Source organism: Myodes glareolus, chromosome 4, assembly GCF_982192425.1.
Source record: "Myodes glareolus chromosome 4, mMyoGla1.1, whole genome shotgun sequence".
Classification (NCBI taxonomy): Eukaryota; Metazoa; Chordata; class Mammalia; order Rodentia; family Cricetidae; genus Myodes; species Myodes glareolus.
In genome coordinates, this window is record NC_142029.1 from 58,117,107 (window position 1) to 58,139,526 (window position 22,420).

Below are 22,420 nucleotides of genomic sequence, written 5' to 3' on the forward strand. Positions count from 1 at the left end.
AGATGTGGGATTCAGCCAAATCAGTCTGACTGAGAAGTTTTCGGTTCTGCTTTTGTGGTTCTATTTCCTTATCGTTTAAAATGAAAAACTGGAAGATGACACATGGCCTAATTTAGTGGATGATTTGTTTCACACAGTTCCATCGACTTGGTGGGGGGAGGGCTGTTGGGTGAAGATGTGACTGCTAATTTGGGTCTCTTTAAGAGGTTCCTTTGAGCAAGCCGCCACCTTGTGGCAAAGAGCACGACTTGCAGGAGAAGTAAATCTCTGAGGCCAAAAGATCCCATCAGCCACAGTTTGACATCTTTGCGTTAAAACAGAGCGAAATAATAAGCACATTCCTTAGCTTAAGTTTAATTAAGAAGTATGTTTTCCAGAGATTTGCTTTTGGACAAAACAATCTCACTAATATTATCAAATACAAAAGATCAAGTTCCGGGGGCTAGAGAGATAGTTAGTGATTAAGAGCACTGGCTGCTCTTCCAGAGGACCCAGGGTTCAATTCCAGCACCCACACATGGTGGCTCAAAACCATCTGTAACTCCAGTTCCAAATCCGGCAATCTGACGCCCTCTTCTGACCTCATTCTTCTCCCATTCCCCCATCCCCACCCCTAAGTCCTTCAAACAGTGGCATAAAAAACAAGGTAGCCCAAGATGATGCATCCGGGAGGAGACTAGAGGTTCAAACAGTACACTTAGATCCTTAGTTTTAGGTTTATTTGTTTTATGTGTGTGTTTTCCCTGGGTACATGCAAGTGCACCACGTATGGTGCCAGGAGAACGAGGAGGAAGTCAGAAGGGGCTTAGGATCCCCCGGGAATTAGAGCTACAGGCCACCTTGTAGGTACTGGGAATCGAACCTAGGTCCTCTGACACGTGATCTTAACCTGTGAGTCACCTCTTCAACCGCATTCCGCCATCTCTGTCTTTTAATGATTTAAGTCAGACTTTTGATATGCTTGGATTAATATCCACTGTTTGAACCTGTTGGGCACATGTGAACTTGACTTCCATAGTTAACTTTGAATTCACAATTATTTCTAGACTTAAAGACAACTCTCATATTCCTGAAAAGCCATCTTCCACGTGGCCCTCCTTTAAGGATATCAAGGCTGGATAAAAAGCTAGCTGTACATCAACTCTGGCAGGCTAGTAGGAAGGAGGAAGGAATTGAGCACGAAAGGGTGGGATCTTTTTACCTTAGTGCTTCTAGAACCTGACATTCTCTCCAGCCAATGAGAGCTCCCCACTGGCAGTGGTAAACTGGGTGCTGGGTTGCCAGGACGACCATTGCAAGGACGCTGCCGAGTGAAGTTGGATACTTCCTGTCCTCATCCGGACCCCGATATCTGGTATCTATGCCGTCAACAGAGGCTGTTTCCCAGTAGTTCATGGGGACTTAAAGGGACTACGGGACCCTATTTATCGTCTCGAATTCCTTAGTGGACGCTCTGCTGCCTGCGGGCGCCCTGGGCTCCTTAGTGAAGGGGCTTTGCAGACACTCCCTCCACCCCCACGCCTCTGAAAAACGGCCTGGCGATCCCCTGGGCTCCGGGAGAGGGAGGGAAGGTGAGGGTGCGTTCGTCTGCGTCTCTGTGTATTTTGTATCAGTACATTGATTTACCTTCTCTTTAAAAGAGGCTCTGGGCTTGCTGGTCTGACAGAGCTTTGGGGGCAGCTGTCGCGCTTACCACCCATTTCCCAGGATCAGAGTTTTATTTCTTTGCAGAGCCATGGGCAGCAAGAAGAAGGAAATTGCCCTACAGGTAAGCCTCTATGGGCGCTAGCTCCCATCTCTTGGTTGGAGAGGGTTGTGTGGGTGTGGGGTGCAGAATAAAGATGACTTTCTACTTGCTAGCAGTATGCGACAGTGTTCTGGAGCCCGAGTACCCTACCCTTCTGCGTTAACGTAGAAATAAATATCTGTAGCACCTAGTAATGACAACCTTATGTAGAAATAAATATATATCCGACCAAGGTAGGAACTCTTAATGGGATTTTGCAACCATAATACTCAAATGGGCATTAACATAAAACCACAAATCCAAGAGAAGAGAAACAGCCTAATTCCCCAATCTTATTTCTGTTGAATAATTACAGAAATGCCCAGGTTTTATATATACATACACACACACATACATACATACATACACACACACACGCACATATATCCTGTGCACATATACACATACACATGCACATACATGTACACACACACTATCCTGTGTGAGAGAGAGATTCTTTGATTTGGGCATGCATCTGTGAACTCTGTGGAGACCAGCTTCCCTGCACTGTTTTGTTCAAACAGCATGTTTGAGATGTGTTGTGTGATGAACATGTACTTTGTAGACGTGTTTTCTTCGTTTGCACAGAGGACAAGCCAGTTCTCTCCTCCTTCTCCTTTCCTTCTCCACACCCCCCAGCCTCATTGTTTTTGAGACAGGGTCCCTCTATGTAGCTCACCTGTGAAGCGAGGTTATATGAAGACCCGATGAAGCGTTGGCATCCTAGGACTCCAGAGTGGGGATCTTCTGTAGTAGATTCTGAGAACCTGGTTTCCTCCCTTATTGCTGTGTGAACCATTTCCTCGACCTCTCTGAGCTCTGTGTGGATGCAGGTCACCATTCCCCACTTTTGATACAGGTGCTAAGGACCCAAACTTAGATCTTCATATTTTCACTGTGAGCATTTTACTGAGCCATCGCCCCAGCTCCCTCGTCAGCGTTCAGGGATAGTTTACTTTCAGGTAACTAAAAGTACCCCCAAATATTCTGTATACCATATTTACCTTTAAGAAAAAAGAATTATTTATGAGTCCTTTGTTCGTATGTATGCCTGCTTGCCAGAGAGGGTATCAGATCCCAGTCCATGTGGTTGTGAGCCACCATGTGGTTGCTGGGGATTGAGCTGGTGCTTGTAACTGCTAAGCCATCTCTCCAGCTCCTATGCTGTACCTTTAAGTACAAATTATTTTTTGTAATTTTTGAAAATGTTTTTAAATGAAGATGGATTTTGTATATATTATGAAAGGGTGGAGAGGAGTAATAATACTAATTTCCCTTGTATTTAATACCTAACATATCCCAGAACTCCTTATAAATATGAAAAATGTGAATGGAAGGCAACAAACTAATAATTCCTGACACTGAGTGAACATAAACCACAAAGGGAAGCGAGTGTGGCACCGCTTGTGTGCAGGTTAGCAACACAGGATGACTTTCTCCACGATTCCTGGACAAATAGCATTCAACTTTTTTAATGTCTAGAAATGGGCACATGTTGTTTTTAGGTCAATTTTTCCCTCAAGTATAAGGGCAGAGGGAAGAAAGGAGGAAGAGTGTGAAGAGAAGACAGAACTGCATTGGGGACACTGCAGAGAGAGAGAGCTGTACCCGGCTTTGTCTTTTGGGCCGCCAACCAACTCTAAAATTATGACAGTTTTGAATGCTCAGCCTAGCTTAGGCCCTTTCTGGCTAGCTCTTTCAACCTAAAGTAACCTGTTTCTCTGTATTTATCGTTTTCCTCAGGGCATGTTGCCTTCCTTGCTTCTGTATATCTTACTTTCACTGCTTCTTTATGTCTGACTGGTGTCTGCCTGGCTTCTTACCCCGAATGTATCCTTTGTTCTCTCCTCGTTTTTCTCTCCTTTTCCTCTCGAGCCTAGATTTCACTTCCTATTTATTCTTTCTGCCCACCAGCCCTGCATATCCTTTCTCTGCCTAGCTATTGGCCGTTCAGCTCTTTATTAGACCAACCAGGTACCTTAGGCAGGAAGAAGAAACAGGTGCAACACATCTTAACATAATTAAGCACACATCCTTACATCGTTAAACAAATGCAGCATAAACCAATGTCACACACCTTTACACTGTTAAAGTCATATTCTGCGGCAGAAACAAATGTACCACATCTTGGCCTGGTAAAAACCATATTCTCCAACAGAGAACACTGGGGAAAAGGAAGTGGCTTCCCACCTCTGCCCTTACTGACGCTGCTTTCTATCCTTCTGGCTGCAGGTCAACATCAACACCCAGGAGCTTTGGGAGGAAATGCTCAGCTCCAAAGGATTGACTGGTGATTCAAAATGAAACTGTGTCCCCTGATCCATTCTCTTCAAAATCCTTCAGTAATGCATGTGAAGAAGGGATTACAATGAGTGGTATTTTCTTTTAAGCCCGGGTCTCAATCCCCAGTACTGCATAAGCCAGGTATGGTGGCACACACCTGTAATTCCAGCATTTGGGAGCTGGACACAGAATGATCCGTGTTCAAGGTTCATGGCAAGTCTGAGGCTAGCTTGGGCTACCTGTGGCTCTGTTTCAGAATGTACAAACAGAAAAAGAGCCAGGCCACTTCTTTGTGTCTGCGTGCACAGTAGCCCTGCCTTGTCTATGGTTCCACTCTCCTCTGGTCCAGTTACCTGCATCCTACCATAGTCCCATGGAAAAAATCCAAAATATAAGTTCATAATTTTAAAATTCCACACTGTTCTGAGAAGTGCTAAAATTTCATGTGCTCCCATCTGGGACACCAGCCATTCTTTGGTCCAGTGTATCCACATGGTGTCTACCCCTTGTTCACTGTCCTCTTAGAAGCCAAGTATCATACGGTCTCTGTCCCCAAGTGCTTATATCAGCTTTGTCCTATCCAGCTTCTGTTCTCTATTGCTACAAATATTCTCTGTCCCGCTGGCCCCTTGGACTGGGTTTTTTTTTCTGCCCTCCTGTTCCTGAAGCTGTTTATAACATACCCACTCTGAGGCTTAATATTAATTCCACGCTCTTTGGCCTATTAGCTCAGGCTTCTTATGGTGGCTGGCTGGCGGCTGCCTGATTCTGCGTACTCTCTCTATATATCTCTATCCGGATTTTCCGTCTGGCTTTACTCTGCTAAGCCACTGGCCAAAACAGCTTTACTCATCAATCAATAAAAGCAACCCATATACAGAAGGACATCCCACATCATCGAACCACAGTGTCTTGGAACACATCCCCTGAGGAAGAGGGGTACTGTTGTATTTAATTTAGCTGGACCTCAGTGAATGAGGCAGCACTGTCAGGTGACAGGGTCCTCTTGGTTTAGAGCTGATTGCTGTGCTCAGCTTGGTGGCCAGTCACAGGAAGTTTTAATAACCCGAGGCACAAAAGGAGAATGTTTTGGAAGGAAAATGGGGGTCTCCTGGAACTCCCAGGATGGAGAAAAATGAAGCCTCGCAGAGATTTGGAAATAACCAGGGACTGCACAACCATTGTCCACACCTATCTTTTGTGTATGCTACCCATTGTTGGGTAACAGTTTACCCACACAACAGCGTCTTAAACACTGACTGCCCTCCAGTATCTGAAGGTCAGGGTTATGTCCAATCCAGCTGGGTGCCCCTGGCCCCAGACGCTTTCCCAGGGCTCAGTTTGCATGTCACAGATGGGTTTCCAGACTTGCTTCCAAACTCGACATGGCTGCTGGTGGCCCAGGCTCACTCAGTGGTTGTCAGCAGGGTTCATGCCCTCACTGGTTGCTGGCCAGAGACAATTTCTGGCCATCGATTTCTGTATGAGGCTACTCACGTCATGGTAACTTGCTTTCTCCAGAGTTGGGGCACTAAGGGGACACAGCTGCAAGTTGGCCTTTTGTCGACTTAATCTTAAAAGTCACAGCCATACTTTCTTGTGCTTAGCAGAAGCCTGCCATGAGACCCAATGCACTCTATAGGGCTGGGGCTGAGATAACGGTGTGCACACTAGGAGGTTGGGGTCTTTGAAGTGCCCACCCTCTCCAGCCAGTACTCCTTCCTCTTCTTTAGTTATCTCTGCATTCTGTTACTCTCAGCTCTATAACTCCTCTGTTTATCTCCATAACCATTCAGCATTCCAGAATGTTCCCTCTCCCAAAAACTCCACATCATTCCAGCCCCTTTCCTTACTGTTTCCCGAGATGTGTCCTAAACTGAGACATCATGGGTCATGGGGTTTCCCACATCTTCGTTTTCCCCATGTTCTTCTTCCTCGAGGGCAGCCACAGTTCTCACCCCAGGGCCCAGCTCAAAAGTAGCCTGCCTCTGTGAAATCTTTGCTGAGCTCCACTCTCCCCCTCATGGGAGCCCCTAGAGCTCCCCACCACACTTCCAGTTTGGCATACCCTGTCTATCACCCCGGACTCTAACACAGTCCTATTAGCTTTTTCATCTGGCATCTGTAGCAGATTTGTCCAAGCCTGGGGCCAAATGGATATTGAACAATGCTAGGCCCATTGATCCAGGGTGTGTGGGTGTGAGTGTTGGCACACTCACAGTTGGGAAGATTATGAAACCTTTTTGATGGTGCCAAGGTTTAACTGTTGTACCCATGTTTCTGGTCAGGGCAGCTAAATGCAGCTTCATTACATTACTTTTTTTTTTAACCAACAATGAAAGAACTAGCATTCCACAATCTTTGGAAATTCTGCCGTGTGCTGCCTGCCCTGCTAAGCCCTCGTATGACCATGGTTAATATTTCCTGAGCACTGACTATGCCAGACCTACTCTCAGTAGTTTGATGGTGGAAGGCTCCTCTGAGACCTTCTCTCACTGGGCAGGTTAGAGGAATATATATACACACACACACACACACACACGGCCGGGATTAGTGGGTGAGAGAGAGAGAACCCATCTTTCTGGCAACAGTGGGAACTTGTTTCTAAAGCCATCCACCCATGAAGCCTCATCTACTGCTGCCCTTTCTCATCCGCCTTCAGATTTATACAGAATTAGGCGTCTTCCACGTGTTCTCTGTTTTGCTTTCTGTCTGTCAGAGCGAAATCTTCGTGCTCCTCCTCTCTAGTGTTCCCACCCTCTGCCCCTACACTCTTGTGACCGCCACCTCTCCCAGAGCCAAGGAGGAGAGAGGATGAGGTGCTTGTAGAAGGTGCCAATGAGACAGAAGCTGGTGGAAGCTGGCCTTGGAGACATGAGTACAGACACTGCGGAGACTCCACTTTGGGCCCCATTTCTTTTCCTTTGGGACTTGGTCTTGCCTTCCCTAGTAGAGCTGTTTACCATGTCCTCAGTCTTCAGAGATATTTTCCTTACTTCATCCAAGTGCAGCTTTCCCTATGGTGTTGGAATCCAAACATCTGTCAGTTAACAAGGTCTTGTTCTCAAAGAAGCTCCGAGCCTTGCTCTTAGAATAGATGCCAAAGAGGCTCAAGCCCCCTTCCCTCCAGGCATCCTGGTGTCTTTTTGATCTCTTGTCCTAGGTTTTCTAATTGATAATGGAAAGTCAGGTTTCCTATCAGTGGATGAGAGTCAGCTGGATGCTCCTGGTCGGTTACCTATAGTGACCTCCTACTTTTGGAGTAATTTGCGATCCCTTCCAAAATCCACTGAGTAACACTCTGGCCCATGCCTGATTCCCCCAAGGTAAAGGGATCACCTTAAAACGTGTTTCTTCCTCTATCTGTACTCACTCTGTCTCTTTCTCCCCCCCCCTTTTAAGACAGACTCACACGTAAAACAAACTCACCTGGAGTTGAGGATGACCTTGAACATCTCCTCTCCCTTCCTCCATCTCCCAAGTGTTGCGATTACAGTTGTGAGCTGCCACACCAAGTTACTTTAGAAATATTTCAGATCCAGAATGTCATGTTGGAGTGAGGGATGGTTGTGTTCTATGCTAGGTCCCAGTCTTCTAAGTAGATGTCTGTCCTGCAAGCACATCCACTACAGGGGTGGAGATGTGAGAGCAGACTGTCTGCCAGGACACGGCTGTCTGCAGAACATTGTCGCTTCTTGGTTCCTGCAGTTGTGGATGTCTACCAGGGCTGGTGTGGCCCCTGCAAACCTGTGGTCAGTCTCTTCCAGAAGATGAGGATTGAGGTTGGTTTGGACCTTCTCCATTTTGCTTTGGTAAGATTCCTTCTTAGAAAGAAGTCACACAACAGTGTAAACAAATTAAACATGGACGAAGCAAGGAGCAAGAAGCACAAGTTGCTCTTTTCAAAAAGAAAGGCACCGGCTGTCACTGTGTCCTGTGGTTGTCACTGTGTCCTGTAGCTGTCACTGTGTGCTGTAGTCTATGTGGACATAAAGGCACCGGCCTCACCACAAAGCTGTATGCAGGGAAGAAGCACGTGTCACTAAGATGCACCTGTGTATCCATCTTGACTAGTGAGCACTGGTGGACAAAATGTCACTTTCAGAGTCCAGTGTGTCAAGACTTTCATACCCTGTGTCATAAAGGGGCTCTTTTAGTAAATGTTTGCTTAAAGCACAAAAATGGGAATTCCACAGAGGTGTGAAAGAGACCCTGCTGACCCCACTGCACAGTGTTGCATTGCCAGGTCCAAAGATGTTAAAGACAACAGGAGACAACAAGTCTTCCTCACAGTCATTTCTCAGGAGGTCAGACTCCAAGGGCCATAGGTGGTAAGGGGATTCTTGAGGACCTTCAAACTTGTCACTGCCAGTGACAGCCATAGGAGGATGTCAGATGGTGGGGCTCCCTGGACCCCCATGGGTGGGGAGTCAGAGAAGCTCATCTCCTTCTCACTGGACTCCTCAAGGTAATGTCACTGACATAACCAACTGCCACAGTACGTTGACAAGTCAGCAAGCTGGGCTTCATTTGGGAGGTCGATCAGGAGGGCATGGCGTTGCTGTGACTCTGCACTGGCTGCACCTAGGGGACGTGCTGAGAGCTTGCTTTCTTCAGGCAGAGGCAGACTCTCTTGATGTTCTGGAAAAATACCGAGGAAAGTGCGAGCCAACCTTTCTGTTCTATGCAGTAAGTATCTTTGCAGGAGCGGAACTGTTATAGTGACTTTTATTGTTTTATTAATAAATAAAGCTCAGGTGTCAGATATTACGGTATAAACCTGATAGATCCACAGAGTGATGGAGAAAAAGATCAGCCACACTCCTCTATATCTTCCCAGATCAAAAAACCTCCTTATTCCTCTTTGTGTCTCTCTATCTTCATGTGGTTGGCCAGAAAAATTCTATGGTTTATTCCCAGCCAGCTGAACATGGACTCTACCCTGTGAATCAAGGTTTAACTCCATTGGAGGTCTCGGAGCAACAATACAAACAAATTGCCCACAACAGTTTGTTGAATACAAATCTGGTATTCAGACCAGATGTATCAGTTCTTGGAAGCCACCATGAAGCCTCAGCCATGCTAAGGGGTGATGTTGTCCCTGACACACCCTCTAGGTGGGTTCCCTAAGTCCATGCAGAACTTCCCTGAGACATGGGCATGCACAGGTGTGTTCATTCTTGCCTGCAGGCCTTGTGCTGCAGGAGATGAAAGACACAGCTCCATGGTGGCCACTGGTGGATGGACAGTCTTCTTAGGGGACTGTGCATGACAAAGCACACAGATTCTGGAACACACATAATCAGACTCAGACACACTACTCTCAGAGCAGTTTTGAGATTTCCTTCTTTTAGAGGAAATGATACGTTATAGAGGAGCTGTGGATCTGCCTTTGATACCTACAGTGTGAAGTGAAAGAAAAAGCGAGGGAGTCTCCTGGGAACCCAAAGGTTCTGTAGCAACAAGTGACTTGGTTGTCTTTGGATGTGCCAGTTCAATATCCCTTAGACCCTACTGTTGCATTCCTGGCTTTCCAGGTTGAGGCTCCCCGCCAGACTCAGGAGGCAACTGGTGCATAGGCCAACACAGTCTCAGCCCCACCCCTCGTGGTAGTCAGGGAAACCAGGGTCTGCTCTCCTAGGTCTCCTGGCAACCAGTCTGGGTTGCTCAGTTCAGTTCAGTTCTTAGCCTTGGCACCTTGAGTGTTACATATTAGGAACTTGTTTTAATTATGTGCTATATTTCTATTTATTTGTGTGTGTGTGTGTGTGTTGCGCGTGCACACACACATGCACACGTGCACACACACACACTCACGTGAAGGTCAGATGACAGTTGGTTCTCTCCTTCCACCGTGTGAGTCCTGGACATTGAACTCAGATCACTGTCCTTGGCGGAAAGCATCTTTACCTGCTGAGCCATCTTGCCAGCCCCACGTTTAGAAACTTAGGCTAAAATGTCACTTGCTCTATGTCTTTTAGCAGCGAGACCCAGCTTCTTCTGCATGACTGGGGTTGTGGGGAGAAAGAACCACTCAGTGGGAAGGAGATGGCCACGCCCACCCAGCCACCCTGGCCATTAGAGCTGTCACAGAACACAGTCCTTACTGAAGTTATTTGATTGGTTGGGCCAATGGTGGTTAAAACATAATTCACAACCATCTGTGGGGATTCAGGCCACAATTTCCAACTCATGGTGGCCCGCCAGGGGATGGAGAGAAATGGAAGCGGAGCCGTCTTACAGGACCTGCTCCTCAGATCTGTGTCTCAGTGACATACGTGGAGAAAATGAAAGCGGAAAACTCAGGCCCACCCTGAGCGTGAGCACTAAAAAGTCCTCCCTGACTGTCGCAGCCGGGACTGGGATGTCACACTTCCACTTCCGTGTTGGCGAGCTTCAAACATGAAGTCCCCTATTAAAACAGTTGTTACATCCTAGCTGTGTGTTTGGAGCGACCACTCCCCTGTGCTTCCACTGAGGCAGATCTTCTGTCTGTCAGATTAGTGCTGGTATTCTTTGCCTCAGTCTGAGTGTTTGGGATAGTAAGTACTCAATAAATGTCTGTCAATGAGTTACACGCAAGTCACACTTAGTACACAATTTTCTGTGACTTGTTCCTCCCTTAACTCACTGCCAGTTGCCCTGAAGGAAGCTTCGATAGATGGGGGTCATGGAGAAGTAGAGATCAGAGAGAAATTGTTTAAGAAACGGGCCAAATTGAGGGCCTCATAGTGGGATGGGTTCCAGGAAGGGGCCGGAGGAGCGAGGGTGGAGGATGTAGGCCTGGGGTTGGTGAACCTTGACCTTAGGCATAGCTTCCACCGTCCTTGTCTCCTGATATCAGTGGCCAGCCCTGAAAGAGGGTTTCCCGTGGTCTGTCCCACCTTCCAGGGAGGAGAGCTGGTAGCTGTGGTGAAGGGGGCCAATGCTCCCCTGCTTCGGAAGACCATCTTACACCAACTGGAAGTGGAGAAGAAGGTTCTGGCTGAAGGCAGGGAACGGATTGTGGTAAGTGGATGTCACTTGTCCAACTGGTAGGCTCATAAGTGGCCTCACATGGTCCCTTCCCCATGAGGAAGCCTTCATGTTCCACACTGGGCCTGTTCTCAACCAGGCCTTGAGAGAATACATGTTCTGAAGTTTCCGCCTTTCCAGAGATTCTGGAATGTCTCTCATCCGTTTCCCTTTCCCTCAAACTAAACTCTTAGTCTCTCAGTTGTGACTGCAGGGAGGGAGACAAACTTGCAGAGCTGAGTAGTGACGTAACCTATAACGCCACCCTCGAGACAATCGATTCTTAGATGGAAGAGTTCATTTTGGCTCCCACCTTAGGCTTCAGTTCATGATCTGTTGGGTCTGTGGATTCTGAGCCAGTGTTGAGGCAGCATGTGGTGAAGGCTGTTCCTCTCAGGGAGGCTGGAAAGAATAGCCTCCCCTCCCAATCTCCTTCAAGTACACTCCCCTACTGACTTTATGGCCCCACCTCTTTAGGTTCCACCATCTTGCCAAACTAAGGACCATGAGTTTAATGCGTGGGCTCTGGGGGAACACTCAAATGACAGCAAATGGATGGGAGGATCTTCCCCCAGCCTCATGCTGATGTCTCTCCTGGAGACCCTCATACTCGAATCCCTAAATGATTTAGCTGTGAGTACACAGGTCATTTCCTTAATTTAGAAACCTAGCTGTCATTACTGGGGGAGACAGGGTCAGCATAATTTGTGGCTTTGAGAAACTATTTCTAATACCAGACAGACCACATCATCTTCACCGAGAGCAGGCAATCTTTAAAAAATCCATACACCATACATTATGGAGGGGTTTCCAGGCACTGTGTGCACCTGCTGGGAGAACATTATTGGGTGTTCACTGCCTAAACTTTTATGCTAAGTTCCAGAGAGCATAGTCCCTTTTCTAGAATACACAGACCCAGGCCATATTTCCACGTTTCTAAAGACATTAGCCTTGCTTCCCTAAGAAGGAAGACTACACACTCACAGTTTTCACAAGCTGCCTCTGGGGAAATGGTGTGTCCCTTTATTTCTCTGCACCGGGTGGCTCATCCCTTGTATCTGAATATCAGCTGCCATTCTTTATCGCTTCCTGGTCTCTCCTTGTGCTTGGTTAAGAGGCAGACTCCAAAGGCTTATTAAGACCAGCAAGGGTTTCCCCCATCATCCAGCCACAGAAAGGCCCTTGTTACCCAAACTCTGATGACCTTGTCCTCCTCCCCAAGGCTGACCCCTGCATTTTGAATCGCTGCGTTTTGATACTGTTCCTTTAGATGTTGAAAGCCTTTGTAATGATTTTCACTGGCTAAATCCTTTCTGTTCATGACTCATTTATCCTAGGTTACTGATGAGGCTCTTTCTGGTGCAGCCAAGTGTCCTCCCCAAGAAAAGGATGGCGGTGAAGATGGTGACATAGGTGAGTGCAGAGCCGAAGAGCAAGGTGGGTTCTGATTTGATGTGCACCTTCAAGTGAGTCACCAGGCTGTTGGCCATCTCAACTCTGGGAAGCTGGCCATGAGCATTTTGTCTTCACCACTTAGCTTCCAACAAATGGGATCTCCCTTCAGCCCTTTGGTGGCACCAGGAGTCCATTTGACAGCTGTCTGATGATACTCAATTATAACTTCAATGGCAATCCTTGGACATCGGGAAATGGCCTTCCTAGAAACTTCGGTAATGACGAAGAAGAGGAGCAATGAATTCTGTCTGATCTGGGGAGTTCAAATTTCACTTTCTGTCTCTCTGAAAGGCCACAAGCCCCACCCCCACCCCCACCAACAGCCTTCCTTCCTCTGCCCACAGCCTCTCTCCCTCATTCTCTAGCTATACAGGTTTTATACACACCACCTTGTGGCTCTTCCAGAGCCTTCCTAGAAGAGTAGCCTGGCTGTGTGTGAGGATCAGAGAATTAGACAGGCTGCTGCTGGGAAGATGTCTTGTGTGAGAGCCAAGATGCCAGGGAACCGGGACTGGATGCCAGGGAACCAGGACGGGGTGCCAGGGAACTGGGACTGGATGACAAGAAACCAGAAAGGGATGCCAGGGAACCAGGACAGGGTGCCAGGGAACAGGGACTGTGGATAGGGTGTTAAAGAACCGGTACAGGGTGCCAGGGAACAGGGACTGGGGATAGGTGCCAGAGAACCGGTAAAGGGTGCCAGGGAACTGGGACTGGGGTCAGGGTGCCAGGGAACCGGGACTGGGGTCAGCGTGCCAGGGAACCGGGACGGGGTGCCAGGGAGTCAGGATTGGACGCAGTTGTTAGTAGGAAGCTTTGAAATCATCATCACATGAGATTCATGGCTGTTTCCCCCGGATGCACATTAAGGACTGTTGTGATTGGACCCTGACAAAGCAGGAGGCATGGCTAGCACAGCCAGGACATCATGGGAAAGACAATCTGTGAATTGGCTCCCACAGGAAGCATCCCTTCTGTTTTATTGCCTCTTCCCCCCTCTGCTATATCCTCTGCAGTTGAGCCTCCGACCCAGAACACCACCTGAAACTCCCTCTCCCTCGGCCTCTTCTCCCTAGGCTAAGATTTGTGAACTTTGTCCACTTCTTGGGGCCTCCCCTCAGCTTCAGTTCTGCTGATGTGCTGTGGCCTGGCTCTGAACCCACTGCTCCTGAAAGGGCACTCCTGAGAGACACAGTGACCTTCCTGCTGCCAAAGGACACAGTCTTTTCCTGCGGAGAATGATGATATTCATGGTGTTTATGTGCCTTCCCCTTCAATGCCCCCGCCACCACCGTGTGTGGGGGAGCGGGGGATTATCTGAAGATGGAACCTAGGCCCTCGTGCATGCTAGGCCAGTCTCTCTGAGCTCCAGCTCAAGCCCCAACCCTCTGGCTTCTGAGATAACATCTCTTCATTTCTCTGACCTCTTTCCCTGGACTTTCCCTTTGAGCTGAAGCTGGAAGAAGAGACCTACAAGGGCCTCATCTCTTCTTCCTCTACGCTTTGGGGATCTCATGAGCTCACCAGTTTCTCACAGAATCAGTCCTACGAGTGCTTTAATGTCAAGTGTTTGCAGTTTATCAGAAATGGGAACCACAGAAAGATGAAGAGGTGGTTGCTTATGGTGACATATACTGTGTAAGTCAGCTTTTCTGTCGCCATATAAAATACCTGGGAATAATCATCTTATATAGCAAGATGTCTATTTTGGCTCAGAGTTTTGGAGCTTTCGGTGGATACTCCTGATGCTTTGGTGCCTATGGTAAAGCAGCATAGAGCAGGAGCATTTGGGGGAGCAGGTATCTCACCATGCGGAGGCAAACAGGAGGGGAAGGAGCTGGTCTGGCCACCTGTCAATAGGTCCCACCTTTCAAAGGTTCAATCACTTCCCAGCAGGGCCACAGGCTGGGGACCAAGCCTTTAGCATTGGGACCCTTAGGAGGCATTTATCCATGGATAGCATATACCTGTTTAGTACAGGCTTCACAGAGTCCCAGTAGAAACCCTCCGCAGATACAGCTGGTTTTCTTTCGTTGTGGCACAACAGACACAAAAGTTGAGAAAGAGGAAATAGATTGCGGGAAATGTTGATTCTGTAGAAAATGCAGCTAACTTCCCAGGGCCAACTTCATGTAACCAGGAGCCTAATAGAGATGGACTCTCGGACTAGACAAAGCTTTCCCTACAGTTTCCCAGAACTTGGACCTAAGTGGCCCCCATCATCAGGGTTGATCTCCAGCAGAGCCAAAATAAAGCTAAAGCCAAAACGAAATAAGGAAGCTCAAGCTGATCTATCTGACGAGAGACAGAGAGGTCTGAAGCTACAATTTAGTAGCATGTGATGGAGTGGAGAAGCGCAAACTTCATGCAGAGCCTGGGATAACCATTTCTACCACATGGCAAGGAAGGCAAAAAGCAGAAGGGGGCTGGAGAGAGGCTGGGTGGTTAAGAGCACTGGCTTCTCTTCCAGAGGACTCAACTTTGATTCCCACATGGCAGCTAAGAACTGTCTGTAACTCCAGTCCCAGCAGATCCAACGCCATCGTCTGGCCTCAGTGGGTCTGGCATATCCACGGTGCACAAGCATACATGTAGGCAAAACATCCATACATATAAAATAATGTTGCGGAAGGGAAAGAGTCCAGAGAGTGAGAAGAGAGCAAGGCAGACAGCAGTTAAATCTGAGACGCACAAGGAGGGGTGAGGAAGGCACAAAGGTGTGGCCTCTGCTCCCGTGCTCGCCCAGCTCCAGGCAACTCAGTCATTCCAAGTTTCTGAACAGTCTTTTGGAAATGTCCATCCCTATGTGTCCCCAGACCGGAATTCAGAGAGTCAGACTCTCTCTCTCTCTCTATGGTTCCTGGCTGTGGTCTGGTGTCAGACTGGTGCCATTTGCTGGAGTCTGAGGCTCAGCCCAGAGGCCAAAGGATGGAAGCCTGGAGTCTAGGCCTGGTACTCGGTGCGATCGATGGAGCCTGTGCTGAAACAACACTGTTCTGCAAATGACCTCCTGAGAGCCTCAGCAGCTGACAGCGCCTCCCCTGCCCTGTTTCAGTGTCATCAGAGAAGAAGGCCTGTACATTAGGCATCATTAAGCCCGACGCAGTGGCCCATGGGAAGGCTGACGAGATCATCATGAAGGTAGGAGATGCAGGAGATTCCCCCATGGTGAATACACAGGGATGGGCAGCGGCCACTGTATTGTGCTGAGGAAAGGAGGCTTCTGATGAGTCACCTCAAACTTTATCCCCAGTTAGGATGCTATTAGATCTAGGGACAGGGGCTGGGAGTGGGGCTAAGAACCTGCACTGCTTCTATTGCTGCCCATCTTTATTTTGTATCTTTCCATTAATATCACTGTAAATGTGGGCATTACAGTCACATTTGCAGAACACACATATGCACGCATGCACACATACATATTTATGTGTATTTATGTATATATTGTATGTATGTTCTGCAGATCCAGGAAGGAGGATTTGACATCCTTTCAAATGAAGAGAGAACCCTGACTGAGGCAGAAATGCAAGTGTTCTATCAACACCGAGCTGGGGAGGTCAGCTCATCTGCTCCTATTGGCCCAGCTCACTCTCTCTTTTCTCTTCCAGCACTATGCTGATAGGTTGATAGGAGTTGGGGGGAGCAAGATGAAGAACAAGAGTATGGATGGCCAGTGAGTGGGTAATGGATTTGCACTCAGAATATGATTAGAGCCTGTACGGTTCAAGTGCAATGACTCCGAGGAAAACAACTGTTAAGTAATGGAATAAAGACTTTTATTAGAAGGATGCTCCAGAACTCCCAGAATTCGTGAACAGAAATAAAAAAGTTTAACAAGAGGACTTGGAGAGAAGAGAAGCTAAGAAAGTTCTAGGGCCCATAGGAGTCACAGCAGTAGGCAAACCACTAAAGAAATCGCCAAGTCCATAAGCCTTTTCTGCTTGCTTCTGCTTCTGCTTCGCCTACTTGGGGAGTATGGTTGCCTACTCTTAGGCCATAGCACCACCTCCCAAGTCAGAGGTGTGATGGTTGCTAAGCATCCTGGTTGTGAAATGAAAATGAAAGAGAGATCTTTTCCAGAGGAACCCCAGGATACTGTTATTGAAGGAGAAAGGGCTGCAAAGCAGGGTGAGGGGAAGTCCCATCTACATTGTACCTTTGGAGAGCAACACCCATATATTACATCTCCATACGTACAATGCTTTTGGCATGCCTCTACCCACCTGGCTCACCTTCCTGAGGTCTTGGGGTGTGGCTGGCCATCACCATTACAGCGGGCAGACATGCTGTGTGTCCATGAGTGTACAAGGCTGCTTACACCTCCCTTCCAGTCTGTAGGGAGTCCGGGCTCACTGACCTCCTTCAGCTGTCAGTAACTCCTGCCCCAGGTCACTGTTCTTCTTCCCTGTGCCTAGGAGGCATTTGAGAAGCTAGTCCATCACATGTGCAGTGGACCCAGCCACCTCCTGATCCTCACCAAGACCGAGGGCACCGAGGATGTAGTCACTGCTTGGCGAGACTTCCTGGGGCCTTGTGACCCCAATGTGGCCAGGAGGGAACACCCTGAAAGGTGACGCCAGCTGTAGTTCCTTCATCCACGTCAAGCTGACACTTCATTTGGTGTTTGGTTCAGAATTGTGGGTGATCGCCCTTTCTATATATCTGGGAAGACGTCGACATCTTCCTACCCTGACGGACTTTCCCAGCCTTCGCTGAATAGCCCCACCAGGGTATGCCCCTCCCCCTCTCTTCTAAAGGCTGCTGCTGAGTTTGGCTCAGTCATAGATCTCAGAGATCCAGACAAGCCTGCCAAGTCAAGGGCTGCAGGATGGCCTGTACTATAGATTCAATTCCCAGTCATCTGGAGTCAGCTTCCTGTTCAGCACACCTACTTAGACCTGCTTAGAGCTTGCTCGGTGACTCAGTGAGTCACAGTGCCAAATCCACGGGTGCTGGCCTTTGAGGTGACAGGCCCATGGACAGACAACAGGAAAGAACTTCACTAACAGCTAAAGCCCGAGAACTGTCCCTTACAGTCGTAAGGGGCAAGGGCATCTAACTGAGGCTAAGTAAAGCAGTGGGAAGCTCAGATCTTTGGTCACCACCTAATGGGCAAGTCCCTTCTTGGCTTCAGTTCCCTAGGCTGTAAAGTGGGGACATCCATGATCACAGAGGACACAGGCACGTAGAGCTGTGCTCAGCACATAGGTCCTACCCAGCACTATCAGTGTTACAGTTCTTATCAATTAGTCGTGACACACCGCGTGGTGATAGCCCTAGGCAGAGACCCAACGGTGGGAAATGTAGTCTCCCTCTGGGCAATGGTGAAATGCAGCCAGGTCTTGTGTGTAATGCCCCTGGCCAGCAGCTGCTGGCATGGTTGCTGTTCTCGGATTCTCTTCAAAGAGCAAGCATCCTCATGCTGATTGGTAGCTAGAGGTCCTGTTACCAGAGAGCAAAGCATTTCTTTTCAAGTGAAGCAATTGTTTCTTTTACATTGTACCCCTGCACCCAGTCTCCGGGCTCAGTATGGCACAGAAATGCCCTTTAACGCTGTGCACGGAAGCCGGGACAGAGAAGATGCCAACAGAGAGCTGACCCTGCTCTTCCCCAGCTTCAAGTTTTCAGATAAAGACACGGAAGCCCCGCAGGGTGAGTTGCCAAGGCAGATTTCTTTATTAAATCTGAGGTGAAAGCCATGTACGATTGTGTGTGTGTGAAACTGACAGCTTGCCTCCTAATTAGCAAATAAAATCCTGTTCTGAAACCAAGGTCACCATGTGACTGGTGTCAGCATCAAACCATTTGGTTTATTCATCAAGCATTAGGATTGCTATTTAATACCACACTGGCCCTGTTTTCTGCTTATTGTGGAGTCCTTGTTCCACTGTGAAGACACTTTGCCTTTCTTTCTGCAAACCATGAGGAAACTCTTGGTTTAAACAAAATAACTTTAAACAAAATTAAAAAATATTTTTAGAATTTCACATATGCATGCTTTGTACACTGATCCCTCCTCCCTCCCTCCCCTGCCCACCCTTATTCCCCTACAAATCTCTCTAGTGTTCATGTCTGTTCAATCAGCACTATGATCCACCAAGATTAACCAGGGCCACCTATTTGACCATGAGTTTGAAGCTATCTGTTAGCAAATGCCTGGAGAACTCAGAGGGAGTACACCTCATTGAAGACCGTGATTCCCTCTCTCCCAGAGTCAGGAGTTTAAAGGCTGGCCTCAGGTGGGCCCCATGCAGGTAATGACAGCTGACGTGAGTCAATAATTACGGCGGTTTTATGAGTTCAGGTGACCCTTCACCCTGCCTTCTCTTCCTCTTTTACAATGTTCACTGAGCTTTAGCAGGGTTTGGTATGTGACTTGCTTAGGGCTGGGCCCACGTCTGTCACTCACTTTCTGCATCCTGGGCAGCCATGAGTCTTTATACACTACTGTCCGTTGTCAGGAGAGGCTTCTCTGAGCAAGGCTGGGTGACACCTTCACCTATGGATCTCAGCACTGGTATTCAATTGCTCATAGTCGGTCAAGTTAACCCTGAGGAATGTTCGCCACATGGGCCTACTCCTTCCATACCTGGGTTGTTAGCTAGGCTACCAGGCATTGGTCCCTTCCTCTTGGAGAGGGTCTTGATCCCATACAGATGGCACTTGTTCTTCTGTCAACACTGCACACACGGGCAGTGCTTTTCAAATGCCTTGCTTTTCAAATGGTTTCTTCATACTGGAGAAAGTTAATCCTTTGCCCATCCTGCACCCGTACCTCCCTAATCTCCAGGCCTCCTTCCCTGCCTAAACCTTCCCACCCACACTACCTCCCCACTTTCTTTTCTAACTATGTTCTACTATATGCCTTTCTTTACTGCACATCACCTTGCTTCCTTGCTTGCACAGCCCATGTGATACTAATCATCTCATACGAATCTGAGATTATCTGACTTCAAATATTTTTTCCCAATTCCATCCATTTCCCTGCAAGTTCATTTTTCTTTACAGCTAAGTAATATCCCGCCGTGTCTGTACAAACCTTGATCTTTCATCACTTACTTCCATTTCCTGGTCCGTGAATAGGGCAGAATGAACAAGGACAGTTATCCCTGTCGTAGGGCAGAGTCCTTTGGGTATGTGCCCAGAGTGGGATGTTTTTAGGACCCCTCCAGATTGATTTCCAGAGTGGCTGCAGTAGTTACCTTTCCCATCGACAGTGTACAAAGGTCCCCATTTCCCCAACTCTGCACCAGCTTTGGTTCTTGGTGTTCGTGATAACTGCTTTTGTTGGCATGTGAGACGGTATTTTTTTATTTAAAGATTTACTTATTTATTATGTGTACAGTGTTCTGCCTGCCTATATGCCTTCAGGCCAAAAGAGGGCAGCAGATCATATTTTAGATGGTTATGAGTCACCACGTGGTTGCTGGGAATTGAACTCAGGGCCTCTGAAAGTGCAGCCAGTGCTCCCAACCTCTGAGCCATTTCTCCAGCCCGTGAGATGGTTATCTTAAAGTGGTTTTAATCTGCAATTCCTTAATGTCCAAGGCTGCTGAACACCTTCAAAGTGTTTTAATAAAGTGTTTCACCTCTAAAGTGAAATTTTAATAACTTTCTCAGACTTACTTCAAAGCCAGATGTCTCTCTCTTGTCCCTGGTGCCCTAACCCTATCCCTGGTAGGCTTGCTAAGAAGCCAGGCTGCCATAGAAGGGTCCTTTCTGGAGCCTGCTATGGCCTTCTGCCCTTAAGCATTAGAGTGGTCCAAGAAGGATTGGTATCTTTCCCTCCATGGGAAGCACTCACAGGGCCTGGGCAAGATGGGCCCAGCCGTCATCTTCTCCAGATCTGAGTGAGAAACCAGAATCTGTGCACAGAACATTGATTCTGTAGCCAGTGAAAGAACTGAGTTCCGGCTAGCACTGAGGCTGCAATGAGGTGAAAGGGTAGGAAATGGAGAGTACAGGAAAAAACAAAACAAAACAAACAAACAAAAAAAAAACCCCAAGAATATAAAGGCTAGTTTCTTATGGAGGAGGCAAGCTGGGCAGTGGCTCACACCTTTAATCACAGCACTCAGGAGACAGAGACAGACAGATCTGTGTTCAAGGGCAGTCTGGTCTATACAGTGAGAAACTCAGTCTCAAAAAGAAAAAAAAAGATCTGAAGTGTACATCCCTATGTGTTTTGATCTTATCTACCTAAATGTTTGGCGTGCTTTCGGTCTCAAGATCAAAGCTCAGCATTCCAGGACAGGGTGGGTGGAGCTGAGGAACATGCTGAGTGTACCCATTTAGGGGTTCAGGAAACACTGGGGAGTGTGGCTCTGGGGCTGGGAGACCCAAGTTCACACAAGCAAGCACTGTTCTTCAGTTTTCTCACTTCCGTGGGCAGTCCTGCCAGGGCCAGCTCCCTTCAGAGGCATGCTGTAGCTTTATCCATTTGGGGGCATGGCTGGAGGCATGAAGGTGTAACTCGGGGCCAACAAGGGCAGGTGGACGTGAACTGGCGGGACACAACTTGACTAGGATACTGTGGAGCGCTGGAGATTTGGGATCTGACATTTTGGCCTCAGCTGATAGAGCAAGGTGTGTGTGTGGGGGTGATTCTAGAAGGGTCTGAGTCCAGATCACACTTGACTTCTGTGAAGCAGCCTCATGGAGAGTGGCAGGCACTGACCTTTGTTTGCTCAGCGCTCTCCCGGCTACAGGCTCCGCAGACAGATCCTGGCCCCACTACTTACCAGGGCCGGGCCCGAGTCTTCCTGTGTGAACTGGAGACAATGATAGGCCCATTAAGACCTCACACTAATACTTACAGATCAGCACTTTCCTCACAGATCTGCTGTGAAGATGGAGACAGGATGTAAAGGTCTAGTGACTGACCTACCTCAACGGTTCATTTTTAACTCTGTATCCACCCCTCCTAACACAACCATTAGGACCCGCTTGGCTATCGGGCCTGGTGACACACTCCAGCTGTCTTTTGGGGGTTGGGGGTGGAGGGTGAGAAGGGCAGGAGTCTGGGCCATGGCTGTTTCAGGAGTCTTACAGAACAATGTCACCCCCTCCCCCAGGTGATGAGGCTCAAAGAGCAGCGAGTCCCGTGGAGGCCCTCTGCATCTCTGAGTGTACCTGAGAACTGGGACACTGCTGCCTGCTGCCAGGTGAGGAGCCCTCGGAATGTTCATGTCTGCACAGGACCTTCAGAGGAAGATTTCACAGCACCAATATGTTCTTGGTTCAGTCTTATTTTGTAGACAACAAGAATAACTGCATACGTGTCCCTGCCTTATTAAACAGTCTACAGAACATACCCTCCCTCCTTCTAGTTACTGCACTCCACTGAGGCATGTTGTCGTCTCTGAGGACACTGGATCTCCCCAACACTAAATCTACTGCTTTGAGCCTCGCTTGGTATCTTAAAAAACAGATATGTGTGTGTGTGTGGGGGGGTGAGTGTAGATGTGTACATGTGGGTGTGGGCACAGGTCAGAGGACAACTCAAGGAATTCAACTATCTCCTTCCACCTTCGAGGTCCTGAGTATCTAAAGGTCATCAGGCATGGCAGCAGGTACCTTTACTTGCTGGGCCATCTCAGGTCATCTCAGCAGGCCTAGTTTAATAATCAGAGATTTGAAATTAGCTATTGTTGATGGCGACGACACTGTCACATACTGACACAGAGCAGGTATGAACAGGCTTCGGTACTGCCTATGCTACCTCTTAGGTCACAAGGCAGCCACTACCACTGCAGTTCACACTACGGCCTGCTCCTAACACAGTGCTGTTACCAGGGAACCGGGGCTAATTCAATATTTCCTCCCCTATTTCTTTGGCTTCTGACTGGGCTAAAGTCCAGTTTTAAGCCCTAATCGTGTGCT

General features: G+C 48.1%; 1 protein-coding gene across 4 annotated transcripts; it reads left to right on the plus strand.

The window, feature by feature from the left end:
- The first annotated feature begins 1,215 nt into the window (after window positions 1-1,215).
- Nme9 (NME/NM23 family member 9) lies at window positions 1,216-21,851 on the plus strand. Of its 4 annotated transcripts, XM_085689610.2 has the most exons (13): window positions 1,218-1,354; window positions 1,732-1,768; window positions 4,019-4,076; window positions 7,778-7,881; window positions 8,687-8,758; window positions 10,961-11,077; window positions 12,421-12,496; window positions 15,420-15,497; window positions 15,594-15,679; window positions 16,002-16,094; window positions 16,954-17,108; window positions 18,054-18,190; window positions 21,613-21,851. In XM_085689610.2, exons 2-13 carry the CDS (start codon window positions 1,736-1,738, stop codon window positions 21,672-21,674), a joined length of 1,071 nt encoding a protein of 356 aa, XP_085545736.1. In that variant the 5' UTR covers window positions 1,218-1,354; window positions 1,732-1,735; the 3' UTR covers window positions 21,675-21,851. The 4 variants fall into 4 exon arrangements, with proteins under 4 accessions (XP_085545738.1, XP_085545736.1, XP_048273421.1 ...); XM_085689612.2 differs by lacking the exon at window positions 8,687-8,758 and having other exon boundaries at window positions 1,216-1,354; XM_048417464.3 differs by lacking the exon at window positions 15,420-15,497 and having other exon boundaries at window positions 1,223-1,354.
- Window positions 21,852-22,420: the final 569 nt, after the last annotated feature.